General features: G+C 54.7%; 1 protein-coding gene across 1 annotated transcript; it reads right to left on the bottom strand.

Moving 5' to 3' along the window:
• Nucleotides 1-4260: 4260 nt before the first annotated feature.
• On the bottom strand, nt 4261-12079 carry LOC129022813 (putative POM121-like protein 1-like). Its single transcript, XM_063662769.1, has 2 exons — nt 7486-12079; nt 4261-6317 (listed from the first exon to the last, which is right to left on the bottom strand). The coding sequence occupies exons 1-2, from the start codon at nt 10981-10983 to the stop codon at nt 6258-6260; spliced, it is 3558 nt and encodes a 1185-aa protein (XP_063518839.1). The 5' UTR covers nt 10984-12079; the 3' UTR covers nt 4261-6257.

Genomic DNA, 12079 nt, shown 5'->3' with positions numbered 1-12079 from the left:
TGGGGGCCGTGGCCCTGTCCCTGTGTGGGTGGGGCCTCTTCCATTTCCCTGACTTAGAAACCACACTCCACTTAGAACAGGGTTTGAGAGGCTTAGTCAGCACTGGGTAGCATTTTGACTCCATTCTTGGCTTTCTTCTTTTTCTTTCCAGAAGGATTTTTGTGCAAAAATGGGTCTTTTGTTGCCGTGTTAGTGCTCCTTGGAAGGCAGCTCAGAAGGCCTGTGAAATGTCAGGGAACAGGACCCCCAGGGAGGGAATCCCAGGCTACGCACTTTAGGGTTCATTCTCCAGGGAGAGCGACCTCGTCCCCTGATCCTGACCGCCCTTCCGGCCCACGCTCTCCTGTTTGGCTTCCACAGGCCTGGACTTCTCTGGCTTCTCTGCCCACACACTCCCTGCCCCAAGTGTCCCTGCCCCTGCCGCAGCACAGGTGACTTCATTTCTGTCCTCTCAGCTCAGTGGACTCGCTCAGCTTTTGTATAAGTCTCCACTTGGTGATAGCAGCTTGCTGATGACTTGTTTTAAAACTTTCTTCCTAAATAACCTTTTGATACTTGAATATTTTTAAGTTTTATACGTAGTTTCTAATTTTTTTTTCCTAACAGATTCAGATACCTAATAAGATGCTAGAATGTAGTCCGTGGACAATCCGTGTCCTGGCAGCATTTGGTCTTCCTCTAAGCACCTGGCTTCACTGTTCTCAGGAGTGGGTTCCGAAGTTTCTGGAGAACAGGATACGTGGAGGGTTAGGAAGGGGCCAGGCCTAGAGACGGGAGACTCCCTCCCAGAGCAGGTGGAGGCACAGGACCATTTGCTACCCCATCTGCTGGCACCTGTGGGGGAGCCCAGGCATTCTTTGTAAACCATCCTGACCACCTGGCTCAAAGAAAACAGAAGCGTGGAGGCCGCCAAGTATTTTTGAGAAATAACCCCATGAACATTGCATCACTTTTTTAGAAAGAGGGGCTTGGGGCAGGCAGAGGAGAGAAGGGAGAGCAAACTGAGAGCCAGGTCTCCAGACGGTCCTGCAGGAGGAGAGGATGCAGCTGCCCAGAGGGAAGCAGGATCGCATTCAAGAAAGTGAGTGGGGTCCCTGGATGACACCAGCACCCAGTGCGGCTGTGTCCGCTGACCTCTCCCAAGGTGGGAGGAGTGGGTGTCCCCTGTGTTTCAGTGGGCAGCTCCTGCTGAGCCAGCAGCTCATCAGGGAGCCTGACAGAGGGGCCATGCGCCTGACACTCCTCTCTGCTTGTGGACCTGGTGAGGCAGGGAGCAGAAAACAGAGCCACTTGAAGGCTTTCTGTCTGCGTCTGTGTGTGGTGTGGGTTTAGTTTTGCTTTTTTCTTGCTGGGAGAGCACAGCCACCGTTTACAAGCAGTGTCACCCTCGTGGGTGGCGAGGACAGAATAGGAGCCTCTGCTCTCTGTACCTATCTGGGCCAGGTGGGCTCCCGTGCCCTGGCTTCCATCTCTGTCTCAGCGACCATTCAGCCCTGCGCAGGAACACATGTTGCTTAGAAAAGCCAAACCCAGCCCTTGTCTCGGTCTCCTCTGGTCTCATGATGTGCATCTGTTACCTGGAAACTGGAAACCAGTCTATCAATGTCTGTGCCAATTTTTTATTCCCTCCCCAACCTCCTTCCCCATACGACTTTTTATTTATGTAGGATGTGTGCTGTCTAATGATGGGATGACCACACTTTTCCATGTTCTAAAAGTGCTCCTCTCCCACAGGGTCCCAGGGCTGATGGTTGCTTTGGGCCTACAGCTACGTCTTACCCGCCTCCTGCCTCAAAACCCTGTGTGGTGGCAAAGCCAGTGTGGGGCTGGGGAACGCAGCGTTCTCCAGGAGGGGGACCCGGGTCTCCTGTAATGCAGGCGAAGGCCTAGATGCCAGTGTGACCTCCCACAAGGCATGGCTTCCAGACTCCCCGACCAGAAATGATGCTTTTTTGCCTCGGGTCCGGGGTTTGAAGCAGCCTGGCTTTCTCTCGGTAAGTGGCTGGTGTCTTAGCAGCTGCAATCTGAGCTCAGCCACCTACACACCACCGTGGGGGAAAGAACTGCTGAGACTTTCATTAAAAAGTTTCCTGAGACGACTTGCGTGCGTGTTGATTTCATGATCAGTGCCACTGGGAAGAACCCCTGAACCGGTGAGGTGGGGCTAGAAGCAGCAGGTGCAGTGATGGGGCTGGGTGCCCAGGAGGCCTCAGTGCTCAATCAGGCCAAGGTGGCCTAGCCCAGGCTGCAGGGAAGGCCTGCCTGGGGGGTGTGGGTGAGCACAGGCAGGCACCAGCTGGGCAGTGTTAGGATGCTGGAGCAGCATCCATAACTCCACTGAGTCGGGTAGTCTGGTTGGGGCAGGGACCACTGTTGCTTTGGCAGAGAGAGTTGATCCCCACTGGGGAGAGGCTGTTCTGACTCTGCAGGTGGGACAGGGACAGATGGCCACCAGGGTGACCCGGCTGGTCTTCCTTTGCTATGCTAAGCCCTGGGACATGGAGGATTCCCTCCACACACAGCCTGGGCCTGGGTTCTTACCTGTGGCCACCGCTCTGGCACGAGCTCCTCAGTCTTGGGTGGTTTCTGTCTGGTCCGGGATTTGGTGTTGCTGCTGAGTCCAGCCTTTCCATCACCTCCGCATGGGCCGTGGGTGTTGTCAGCCGCCTCCCGCCTTGGCTTCAGTAGCTCACCCAGCTTACAGGGGAGCTGCCCTGGGCTGGAGATGGGCGTGCACCCTGGGTCCTACTTGAATGAATGCAGCTTGAGGCGACCCAGCCATATCGACTGGGCCACAGGTTACCCTCGGCAATGCCCACATCAGCCGTCAGCCTGAGCTTCCCCAGGAGAGCAAGGCTCACACAACAAAGGCTGCCTGTGGCCAGCGAGGTGGCTGAGCCCAGCCAGGACGTTTCTCGGACTTCCGGGATGTGGCTCTGCTCGTGAGCTGCCTGGTCAGCTCTCTCGGGGTGAGAGGGGCTTGTCACACGGGCCCCTGCCTGCAGTGTGACTCTTCTCAGCTTCTCTCAGCAGCCCTGCCTGCGGAGTGTCACCGTCACCATGATCATTTCCCTGACACTGCGAGGGTGTGGGGACGTCCTGGGTAGAGACAGGGCCCATGGCAGCAGCAGGCTCAGGGGCGCCCTGCACTGGTGGGCTGGGGACCTGGTGGAGACCACACCAAGGGCTGGACAAGGGGACGAGCCTCCATCCTGGCCTCCGCAGGCCTCAGCAACCCCTCCCACAGGCAGAAGGGTTCATGCTGGGTTCTGCCCTCACTGCAAGAGCTGCCAGTGCCACGTGCTGTTCTGCCCAATCTGGTGTCTGCAGGTGAGGAAAGGGCTGCCGCTGGCCCATTTCTGAGTTTTCAGCACCTAAGGGTGACAGCACTGTCTGTCCCTACCCTCCGAGTCCTGTTTGAAAATCAAACCCATGCTCGCAGGCCGATTTTTTTTTTCTTTTAGAGATAGAGTCTCACTTTGTCACCCAAGCTGGAGTGCCGTTGTGCAGACCTGGGGCAGGGGTGTTGGAGCCTGGTTGGCCTCACTGGAACAGAAGAGAGCTGCTTCATGATGCTCAGCTGACAGGCAGAGCCTCACATAACCCAAGTTCTCACAGTTCAGAGAGGCCAGCCAGCGCGGGGACAAAGACAGGCACGCACTGAAATGGTTTCCTGGAAGACAGGGCCCAGTTGCATCTCTCAAATGGGGCCAGATTGGAAGGGAAACCAGCTGCTTTGGGCAAATGAGGCCACTTCTGAATAAGCTCCCAAACTAGATGGTGCCGAGGGCCCTGGACCTGGCAGCTGGGCTGGACATCGCATGGCCCTGTATTCCAGGAAACGGCATCTCAGTGCTTGTCTGGCCATTTCTCCAAAAGAACCATCCACAGGCCATTTTTCCATTCCCCTCCTATGCACAGACGGGGCCGGGCCTGACCAGAAACTCTCCCTTAGCGTTTTCAGTCACTGCCAAAACTTGAGCGCAGCAGTGAGGATGTGATGTTAAAATGTGACTCTGGGCCAGGCAGTGGCTTGTGCTCGTCAACCCAGTGCTTTTGGGAGGCTGAGTTGGGAGGATCAGTTGAGATCAACAGTTCAAGGCCAACCTGAGGAACATAGATCTCTACAAAAAATAAAAACTAGCCAACTCTGGTGACATGCACTGGTAGTCTCAGCTACTCAGAAGGCTGAAGTGGCTTCAGCCCAGGAGTTCAAAGCTGCAGCTATGATCGTGCCACTATTCCAACACGAAATACAGAGTGAGACCATATCTTGAAAAAAGGAACAAATAAACTAGGTATAGAAGAAACATACCTGAAAATGGCAGGGCTGTGTGCAGTGGCTCATGCGTGTAATCCCAGCACTTTGGGAAGCTGAGGTGGGTGGATCACTTGATGTCAGCAGTTCGAGACCAGCCTGGCCAACATGGTGAAACCCTATCTCTACTAAAAGTACAAAAATTAGCCGGGCGTGGTGGCAGGCACCTGTAATCCCAGCTACTCAGGAGGCTGAGGCAGGAGAATCGCTTGAACCCAGGAGGCGGAGGTAGCAGTGAGCCAAGATCACAACATTGCACTCCAGCCTGGGTGGCAAGAGCAAGACTCTGTCTCAAAAAACACAAACAAACAAAACAACATTACTGAAAATAATAAAAGCTGATACAACAAAGCCATAGCTAACCTATTATAGAATGGGGGAAAGTTGAAAGCATTTCCTCTGTAAACAGGAACAAGACGAGGATGCCCGTTCTCACCACTCCTATTTGACATCAATCAGGCAAGAGAAAACAGTAAAAGGCATCCACACTGGAAAAGAGGACATCGAATTATCCTTGTCTGATGAAGATGTGATCTTGGATCTAGAAACATGTCAAGGCTCCACCAGAAAACCCCTAGACTTGATAAATAAATTAATACAGTCATTTGCAGGATACAGAATCAACAACAACAACAAAAAAATCAGCAGCATTTCTATACACCAATAATGGTCTGGTTGGGAAAGAAATTAAGAAGGCAATCCCATTTACAATAGCAACAACATGGAAAGATGTATACCACAGAAGAAACTTTACCAAGGAGGTGAAAGATTTCTACAAGGAAAACTACAAAACGCTGATGAAAATGTTTAAGAGGACAGAAAGAAATGGACAATCATTTCATGCTCGTGGAAGGAATTCATAGCATTAAAATGACCATACTGCCCGAAGCAGTCTAGAGATTGAATACAACCCCTACCAAAATACCAATGTCATCACTCACAGAACTGGAAAGTCCTAAAATTCATAAAAAAGAACCAAAAAAGAGCTCAAAGACCCAAAGTCATGCTCAGCAAAAACAACAAAACTAGAGGCATCCCATTTCACTGCAAATTAGAACTACAAAATTTTTGACAAGTGCATAGTAACCAAAATAGTATAATCCTAGCATAAAACTAGACACTTAGATCAATGGGACAGATGAGAGAACCCAGAAAGACAGACACATATTCACAGCCAATTGATCTTTGACAGAGCCGACAGAAACACACACTGGGGAAAGGACGCCCTCTTCAATGAATGGCACTGGGAGGGTTGGATAGCCACATGCAGAAGAATGAACCTGGACCCTTATCTCTCAGCATATAGAAAAATCACCTCGAGATAGATTCAAGACTTAAATGTGAATGCTAAGATACGAAACTACAAAAATATTGGAAGGAAACATAGACACAACTCTTCTGGACCTCACTCTAGGAATTTATTGGATTTTATGATGGGCTCAAAAGCCCGACGTGGAGAAGGATGAGCTGGAGGATGGCGCATTGGACCTGTGTTCAGCAGAACTCCTGACAGCGCATGAGGGAGCCTTAGAAGCCAGGTTCCTCCTTGCTGTACCCACGCGGGAAGTGGAGTTGCTAGGGTCAGAGGCCGGCCCAGACTTGCACGTGAAGCCTGCCTTGTTTGCAGTGGCACTGGATCCCCGACTTGCAATTGCAGGCGTCGGTTTAAATGGTCCCCCAGGGATGTGATGGAAAGTAAAGACAGAAGTGCCACCCAACAGAGTTGCTCCCCGTGCCATGTCCCACGGTCAACATGGAAGTGCTCTGCCTGGGGGACCCCCTGGGTGTTCAGGCCCCCTCAGGCCCTATTTCCTTTGGTCCTTTCTCTTAAAAGATTTTCTTCTGACGGAATGCAGACGTGGATCCGACTCTACTCCGAATTACCATGGGTGCGGCTGTAGGGCTGGAACTGGCTCCAGAGTGCCAGGCTGTGGGCTTCTCATGCTTCCGTCCATGCTTGCAGCTGGGAAGGGGGCAGGAATCGGCCAGATGACCTGGGCTGAGTACCAGAAGTACCATTAGTAGAAAAAGGTGGTAGGAGGGGGATATGAGGAGGAGAACGTGAGGGGGCCTGGTGGTCTGTGCTCCGTGCCAAACACGGAAGCTGTAGAGGGGGCCCCTGCAGCAGAAGCTAGGGGGGCCACTGGGCCCAGGCGGTCTTGGGACTTGTGTCTCTCCTGCTGTGCATCCATACTGGGTGCTTTAGAGACAGAGGGCACACCAGAAGCCCCTGTTGCAAGTGAGGACAAAGTGTGGGAAGGCCATGAGGGTGTACAGTCCGAGATGGCCTTGGCCTCAGCCCACACTTCCAGGTGCATGTTTCTATTTGCACATAGATTGCAGGGATGATATGCAAACAAAAATGTTGACTTGGTGTTTGGAAGTTCAGAGTGGAAGAGAAACTTCCTTGCTAACCTTTTATGATATTTAGAGTTTCTAAATGTGAATATGTAATACATTTAGAAATCTTAGTTAATAAGAAAAGCGCGGGGACAAAGACAGGCACGCACTGAAATGGTTTCCTGGAAGACAGGGCCCAGTTGCATCTCTCAAATGTGACCAGATTGGAAGGGAAACCAGCTGCTTTGAGCAAATGAGGCCACTTCTGAATGAGCTCCCAGACTAGATGGTGCCGAGGGCCCTGGACCTGGCAGCTGGGCTGGACATCGCACGGCCCTGTATTCCAGGAAACGGCATCTCAGTGCTTGTCTGGCCATTTCTCCAAAAGAACCATCCACAGGCCATTTTTCCATTCCCCTGCTATGCACAGACGAGCCCGGGCCTGACCAGAAACTCTTCCTTAGGGTTTTCAGTCACTGCCAAAACTTGAGCGCAGCAGTGAGGATGTGATGTTAAAATGTGACTCTGGGCCAGGCAGTGGCTCGTGCTCATCAACCCAGTGCTTTTGGGAGGCTGAGTTTGGAGGATCAGTTGAGATCAACAGTTCAAGGCCAACCTGAGGAACATAGATCTCTACAAAAAAATAAAAACTAGCCAACTCTGGTGACATGCACTGGTAGTCTCAGCTACTCAGAAGGCTGAAGTGGCTTCAGCCCAGGAGTTCAAAGCTGCAGCTATGACTGTGCCACTGTATTCCAACACGAAATACAGAGTGAGACCATGTCTTGAAAAAAGGAACAAATAAACTAGGTATAGAAGAAACATACCTGAAAATGGCAGGGCTGTGTGCAGTCCGAGATGGCCTTGGCCTCAGCCCGCAGTTCACTGTTGATGCGCTGGAAGGCCGCCTCCTTCTCCAGGTCCAGGTCTTCAGCAGTGACCCGGAACCCCAGCTCTAAGGGAGGTGGCAGCATCAAAGGCTCCCCTCGCCTGCGTGGCAGCAGGGGAAACTTGCGTCTACGGGGCCTAGAGGCCTGGGATCTGGGGGAGCCATTCCTGGGGGCAAGTGTCTGCCCTGGTGCTGTATCTGCCGCCTTTTCACACCGGGTGTGACCCGAAGAGACAGCCTGAGGTCCGTCCTCACTCACTGTCTTTGAGGAACTGAGGGTTAGCTGGCAGTGGGATGAAGCTGGCCCCCTCTTCTGCTTTAGCCCCGGGAGACCTCCCGTAGAGCTGTAGGAACTCGAGATGGCATTTCGTTTGGTGCACGAGCTCGTCCAGGAGGTCTGGGATCTCTGGTTATATCTGACTTCTGACCTCTGGGCACCTGCTTCAGCTGCGGCTGAGGCCCCGAAATGTGAAGGGCCTCCATCCACTCCATTCAGTAGTGACCCCGACGTGGGGTTCAATGTGGAGGGGGGAGGGGCTGCTGTGGCAGCTGCAGGAGCAGAAGTGCCAGGCCTTGTTCTTCTGATGCCCGCATCCATGCTTGCAGCTGGGAAGGGGGCAGGAATCAGCGAGGTGACCTGGGCTGAGTCCCGGGAGTGGGAAGAGGTGGCAGGACAGGTATCTGAGGAGGAGAAAAGGGGGCCTGGTGGTCTGTGCTTCTTCCCAGACACAGGAGCTGTAGAGGGGACCTCTGCAGCAGAAGCTAGGGGGGCCACTGGGCCCAGGCAGTCTTGGGACTTGTGTCTCTCCTGCTGTGCATCCATACTGGGTGCTTTAGAGATGGCAGGCAGACCAGAAGCCCCTGTTGCAAGTGAGGACAAAGTGTGGGAAGGCCGTGAGGGTCTACAGTCCGAGATGGCCCTGGTCTCAGCCCGCAGTTCACTGTTGATGCGCTGGAATGCCGCCTCCTTCTCCAGGTCCAGGTCTTCGGCAGTGACCCGGAACCCCAGCTCTAAGGGAGGTGGCAGCATCAGAGGATCCCCTTGCCTGCGTGACGGCAGGGGAAGCTTGCGTTTACGGGGCCTAGAGGCCTGGGATCTGGGGGAGCCATTCCTGAGGGCCAGTGTCTGCCCTGGTGCTATACCTGCCGTCCTTTCACACCAGGTGTGACCCGAAGAGACAGCCTGAGGTCCGTCCTCACTCACTGTCTTTGAGGAACTGCAGGTCAGCTGGCAGTGGGATGAGGCTGGCCCCCACCTCCGCTTTAGCCCAGGGAGGCCTCCCGTAGAGCTGTAGGAGCTCGAGATGGCACTTTGTTCGGGGCCCGAGCTCGTCCAAGAGGTCTGGGATCTCTGGTTATATCTGACTTCTGACCTCTGGGCACCTGCTTCAGCTGCGGCTGAGGCCCAGAAATGTGAAGGGCCTCCATCCACTCCATTCAGTAGTGACCCCGACGTGGGGTTCAATGTGGAGGGGGGAGGGGCTGCTGCGGCAGCTGCAGGAGCAGAAGTGCCAGGCCTTGTTCTTCTGATGCTCGCATTCATGCTTGCAGCTGGGAAGGGGGCAGGAATCAGCGAGGTCACCTGGGCTGAGTCCCGGGAGTGGGAAGAGGTGGCAGGACGGGGATCTGAGGAGGAGAACAGGGGGCCTGGTGGTCTGTGCTTCTTCCCAGACACAGGAGCTGTAGAGGGGACCTCTGCAGCAGAAGCTAGGGGGGCCACTGGGCCCAGGCAGTCTTGGGACTTGTGTCTCTCCTGCTGTGCATCCATACTGGGTGCTTTAGAGATGGCAGGCACACCAGAAGTCCCTGTTGCAAGTGAGGACAAAGCGTGGGAAGGCCGTGAGGGTCTACAGTCCGAGATGGCTTTGGCCTCAGCCCGCAGTTCACTGTTGATGCGCTGGAATGCCGCCTCCTTCTCCAGGTCCAGGTCTTCAGCAGTGACCTGGAACCCCAGCTCTAAGGGAGGTGGCAGCATCAGAGGATCCCCTTGCCTGCGTGACAGCAGGGGAAGCTTGCGTTTACAGGGCCTAGAGGCCTGGGATCTGGGGGAGCCATTCCTGAGGGCCAGTGTCTGCCCTGGTGCTATATCTGCCGTCTTTTCACACTGGGTGTGACCCGAAGAGACAGCCTGAGGTCCGTCCTCACTCACTGTCTTTGAGGAACTGCGGGTCAGCTGGCAGTGGGATGAGGCTGGCCCCCACCTCCGCTTTAGCCCAGGGAGGCCTCCCGTAGAGCTGTAGGAGCTCGAGGTGGCATTTTGTTTGGGGCCCGAGCTCGTCCAAGAGGTCTGGGATCTCTGCTTATATCTGACTTCTGACCTCTGGGCACCTGCTTCAGCTGTGACTGTGGCCCAGAAATGTGAAGGGCCTCCATCCACTCCATTCAGTAGTGACCCCGACGTGGGGTTCAATGTGGAGGGGGGAGGGGCTTCTGCGGCAGCTGCAGGAGCAGAAGTGCCAGGCGTTGTTCTTCTGATGTCCGCATCCATGCTTGCCGCTGGGAAGGGGGCAGGAATCAGCGAGGTGACCTGGGCTGAGTCCCGGGAGTGGGAAGAGGTGGCAGGAAGGGGATCTGAGGAGGAGAACAGGGGGCCTGGTGGTCTGTGCTTCTTCCCAGACACAGGAGCTGTAGAGGGGACCTCTGCAGCAGAAGCTAGGGGGGCCACTGGGCCCAGGCAGTCTTGGGACTTGTGTCTCTCCTGCTGTGCATCCATACTGGGTGCTTTAGAGATGGTAGGCACACCAGAAGTCCCTGTTGCAAGTGAGGACAAAGCGTGGGAAGGCCGTGAGGGTCTACAGTCCGAGATGGCTTTGGCCTCAGCCCGCAGTTCACTGTTGATGCGCTGGAATGCCGCCTCCTTCTCCAGGTCCAGGTCTGCAGCAGTGACCTGGAACCCCAGCTCTAAGGGAGGTGGCAGCATCAGAGGATCCCCTTGCCTGCGTGACGGCAGGGGAAGCTTGCGTTTACAAGGCCTAGAGGCCTGGGATCTGGGGGAGCCATTCCTGAGGGCCAGTGTCTGCCCTGGTGCTATATCTGCCGTCTTTTCACACTGGGTGTGACCAGAAGAGACAGCCTGAGGTCCGTCCTCACTCACTGTCTTTGAGGAACTGCGGGTCAGCTGGCAGTGGGATGAGGCTTGCCCCCACCTCTGCTTTAGCCCCAGGAGGCCTCCTGTAGAGCTGTAGGAGCTCGAGATGCCATTTAGTTCGGGGCACGAGCTCATCCAGGAGGTCTGGGATCTCTGGTTATATCTGAATTCTGACCTCTGGGCATGGAGGTCTCTCTGCAGAGGCCCGGGCCTGGGCACAAAGGGAGAGAGGCCTCCGTTGTCCGACAGGGGCCGAAATGCAGACCGTGCATCCCTGGTGACCTCGGGGACCCTTCTCTGATCATCAGGATTCTCTTGGACTCTAGGGTCCTTGTCCTGCTCAGCCATCCCTGTCCCGCTCTCCTTGAGGGCCCTCAATACTATCTTCCCTGGCCACAAGTCTGGGGACAGCCGGGTGTTGTGGGCCCCAAAGGGGTGACTACCTGTTCCTGGGTCCCACAGAGATTCCTTGTGCTCAGTGTAGTGGCTGAGCTGGAGGATGCCCTGGAATTCGGCGCACACAGCACTGGCTTGCTGTGGTACCTGTGCAATCAAATTGAAGGCAGAATCACCGGGAAGGAACACAGGTCTTGCAGGATCACAGAAAACCTTCTTAGAGTTGTCTTGACACCACTGATGCCAAGTGTCCGGGTGCTTGTGGGATGGCCTGCCACTCAGTCCAGGGGCAGGAGAAACGGGGAGATCCCACAAGCAAAGTGAACTGGGGGATGGGCTGAACGGACTCCAGGCAACTGAGCCCTACTAGCAGGTCCTCAGCCTGGGCCCTGACAGGAATGAGGGGCACAGAGTGCCCAGGTAACCGCTCCTGGGAGGACTCGGAACCGTCGGATGCTTGAACGCTGGAGAGCTGGACTCTGAGGGTCCTCGTGGAGCTGCCAACTCGGCCAAAGGCTAAGCCAGCAGTTCCTTCTGTTGCCGGGCAACGCGCCTTTTAAACCTGAGGGAGTGGGTGTGTGTGCTCATAATGGCCCCAGTGACAGAACGACCTTAAGGGTTCCGTTGAGATGGAGTTTCGCTCTTGTCCCCCAGGCTGGAGTGCAATGGCGCGATCTCAGCACGTGCTGCGACCTGGGCACAAAGGTCACGGGAAGAACAGGTGCCCACAATGGCTACAGATCTGCCCGTGGATCACTGAAGATTCCTGCTCTCCTGCAGAGGTGGAGATTGCAGTGAGCTGAGATCGCACCATTGCACTCCTGCCAGGGCAACAAGAGCAAAACTCCGTCTCAAAATAAAAAAAAAAAAGAAAAAAAGAGGCCGGGCGTGGCGGCTTATGCCTATAATCCTAGCACTTTGGGAGGTCAGGGCAGACGGATCAGGAGATCAGGAGCTGGAGACCAGCCTGGCCAACATAGTGAAACCCTGTCTCTAGTAAAAATAGAAATTTAGTCAGACATTGTGGCACGCACCTGTAGTCCCACCT

The sequence above is a fragment of the Pongo pygmaeus genome, chromosome 23, assembly GCF_028885625.2.
Source record: "Pongo pygmaeus isolate AG05252 chromosome 23, NHGRI_mPonPyg2-v2.0_pri, whole genome shotgun sequence".
Classification (NCBI taxonomy): domain Eukaryota; kingdom Metazoa; phylum Chordata; class Mammalia; order Primates; family Hominidae; genus Pongo; species Pongo pygmaeus.
The sequence above is the reverse complement of the archived record's forward strand: the minus strand, read 5'-3'. Positions and strand labels throughout refer to the sequence as shown.

Excerpts from the sequence above, each read along its gene's own strand:
- LOC129022813 (XM_063662769.1), bottom strand. The coding sequence starts at position 10,983 with ATGGCTGAGCAGGACAAGGACCCTAGAGTCCAAGAGAATCCTGATGAT. Across the intron at positions 6,318-7,485 it reads CACAGCCCTGCCATTTTCAG|CCCAGGTCATCTGGCCGATT; the intron begins GTATGTTTCTTC and ends TCTGGTACTCAG.